This window comes from Verticillium alfalfae, genomic scaffold (genome assembly GCF_000150825.1).
Source record: "Verticillium alfalfae VaMs.102 supercont1.7 genomic scaffold, whole genome shotgun sequence".
Classification (NCBI taxonomy): Eukaryota; Fungi; Ascomycota; class Sordariomycetes; order Glomerellales; family Plectosphaerellaceae; genus Verticillium; species Verticillium alfalfae.
Window position 1 is genome coordinate 1,234,927 of NW_003315032.1, and position 1,106 is coordinate 1,236,032.

Below are 1,106 nucleotides of genomic sequence, written 5' to 3' on the forward strand. Positions count from 1 at the left end.
GCTGGTGGCTGAGCTCGTGCGACTCGGGGTGCTGTCCGTACACCGGCTTGTTGTAGTCCTGGCCGTACGCCTGGCCGGCGTACTGGGCGCCGCCCTGGGCGTGCGTCTGCGGTGCGTATGGCTGGTAGGCGCCGCTCTGCTGGTAGTGGAGGTTGGGCTGGGGGGCGTGGGGCCCGTAGCCGGTGGCGGGGTTCACGGCGGGGGCGTACTGCAGGGTCCCCTTGCGGTCCTTGTGGAAGATGATGGCGGCGTAGATGAGGAGGCCGACGAAGGAGAGGCTGTGGGCGGGCACCAGGTCAGCAAAGGGCCAGGGGAGAAAGTGGAGGTGGGGGCAAGCAGGCATGGTATGCGACTCACTAGATGATGACAGCGATGGCCGTGGACGCGGCATTGGCGCGCGCGCCGACAAAGGACAGCGCGAACAGGACGGTCCAGACGAACGTCTGGATGACGTTGATGATGAGGAAGAATTTGGGCGACAAGTTTCTTCGCGCGCGCTTGATGATGGCGACGAGGTCGAGCGATAAGCAGAGGGCGAGGATGATCATGATGACGACCCAGATGGCAATGACGGCGTTGGGCGAGAGGTTCGTGCCAAATTCGGTCTCGAAGTGGGAAATATCGTCCTTGTAGCGAACCACGAGGCTGATGGCGAGGATGTACACGACGACATTGATGGCCATGACAAAGATGCGAACGCACCAGAAGGGGATCAAGATGCGTTTGAGAAAAGGCGAGGTGTCGCCGACATTGTGTTGGCCCATGGTCGCGAGATTCTTTGGTGGCTGTGACTGAGGTGTGGTTTCCTCTAGGGGTTCTACTGTCGCTTGCCGATGGTACTCGTGCGAAACTCGTTGATAGAGAACCTTAGAAGAGGCGATAGACTGGTAGTGGAGGTGGGACAACAAGGCAGAGATGGTAGGTGACAGCTGCTCGACGAAGAAAAATGAGCTCCAATGACCCTTATACGGCTCTTCATTTCCCGTCTTACTTTCCACGATAATTCTACCCCTGCCGACGGTTCAGCCCAAAGATTCGCCTAAGCTTCTTGTGCCAGGTTGCAGCACTTGGTGCTGCTCTAGGGGTCACAGGTGCACTGCATTTCC

General features: G+C 58.9%; 1 protein-coding gene across 1 annotated transcript in view; it reads right to left on the reverse strand.

The window, feature by feature from the left end:
* The window catches only part of VDBG_06214 (conserved hypothetical protein), a gene marked incomplete at both ends in the record, with an annotated part of 1,350 nt that extends 586 nt beyond the window's left edge, over window positions 1–764 (reverse strand). The window contains 2 exons of the mRNA XM_003003726.1: window positions 44–278; window positions 358–764. Coding sequence (XP_003003772.1) covers window positions 44–278; window positions 358–764 — 642 coding nt within the window. The remainder of the gene's footprint in view (window positions 1–43; window positions 279–357) is intronic.
* Between the last annotated feature and the right edge of the window lie 342 nt (window positions 765–1,106).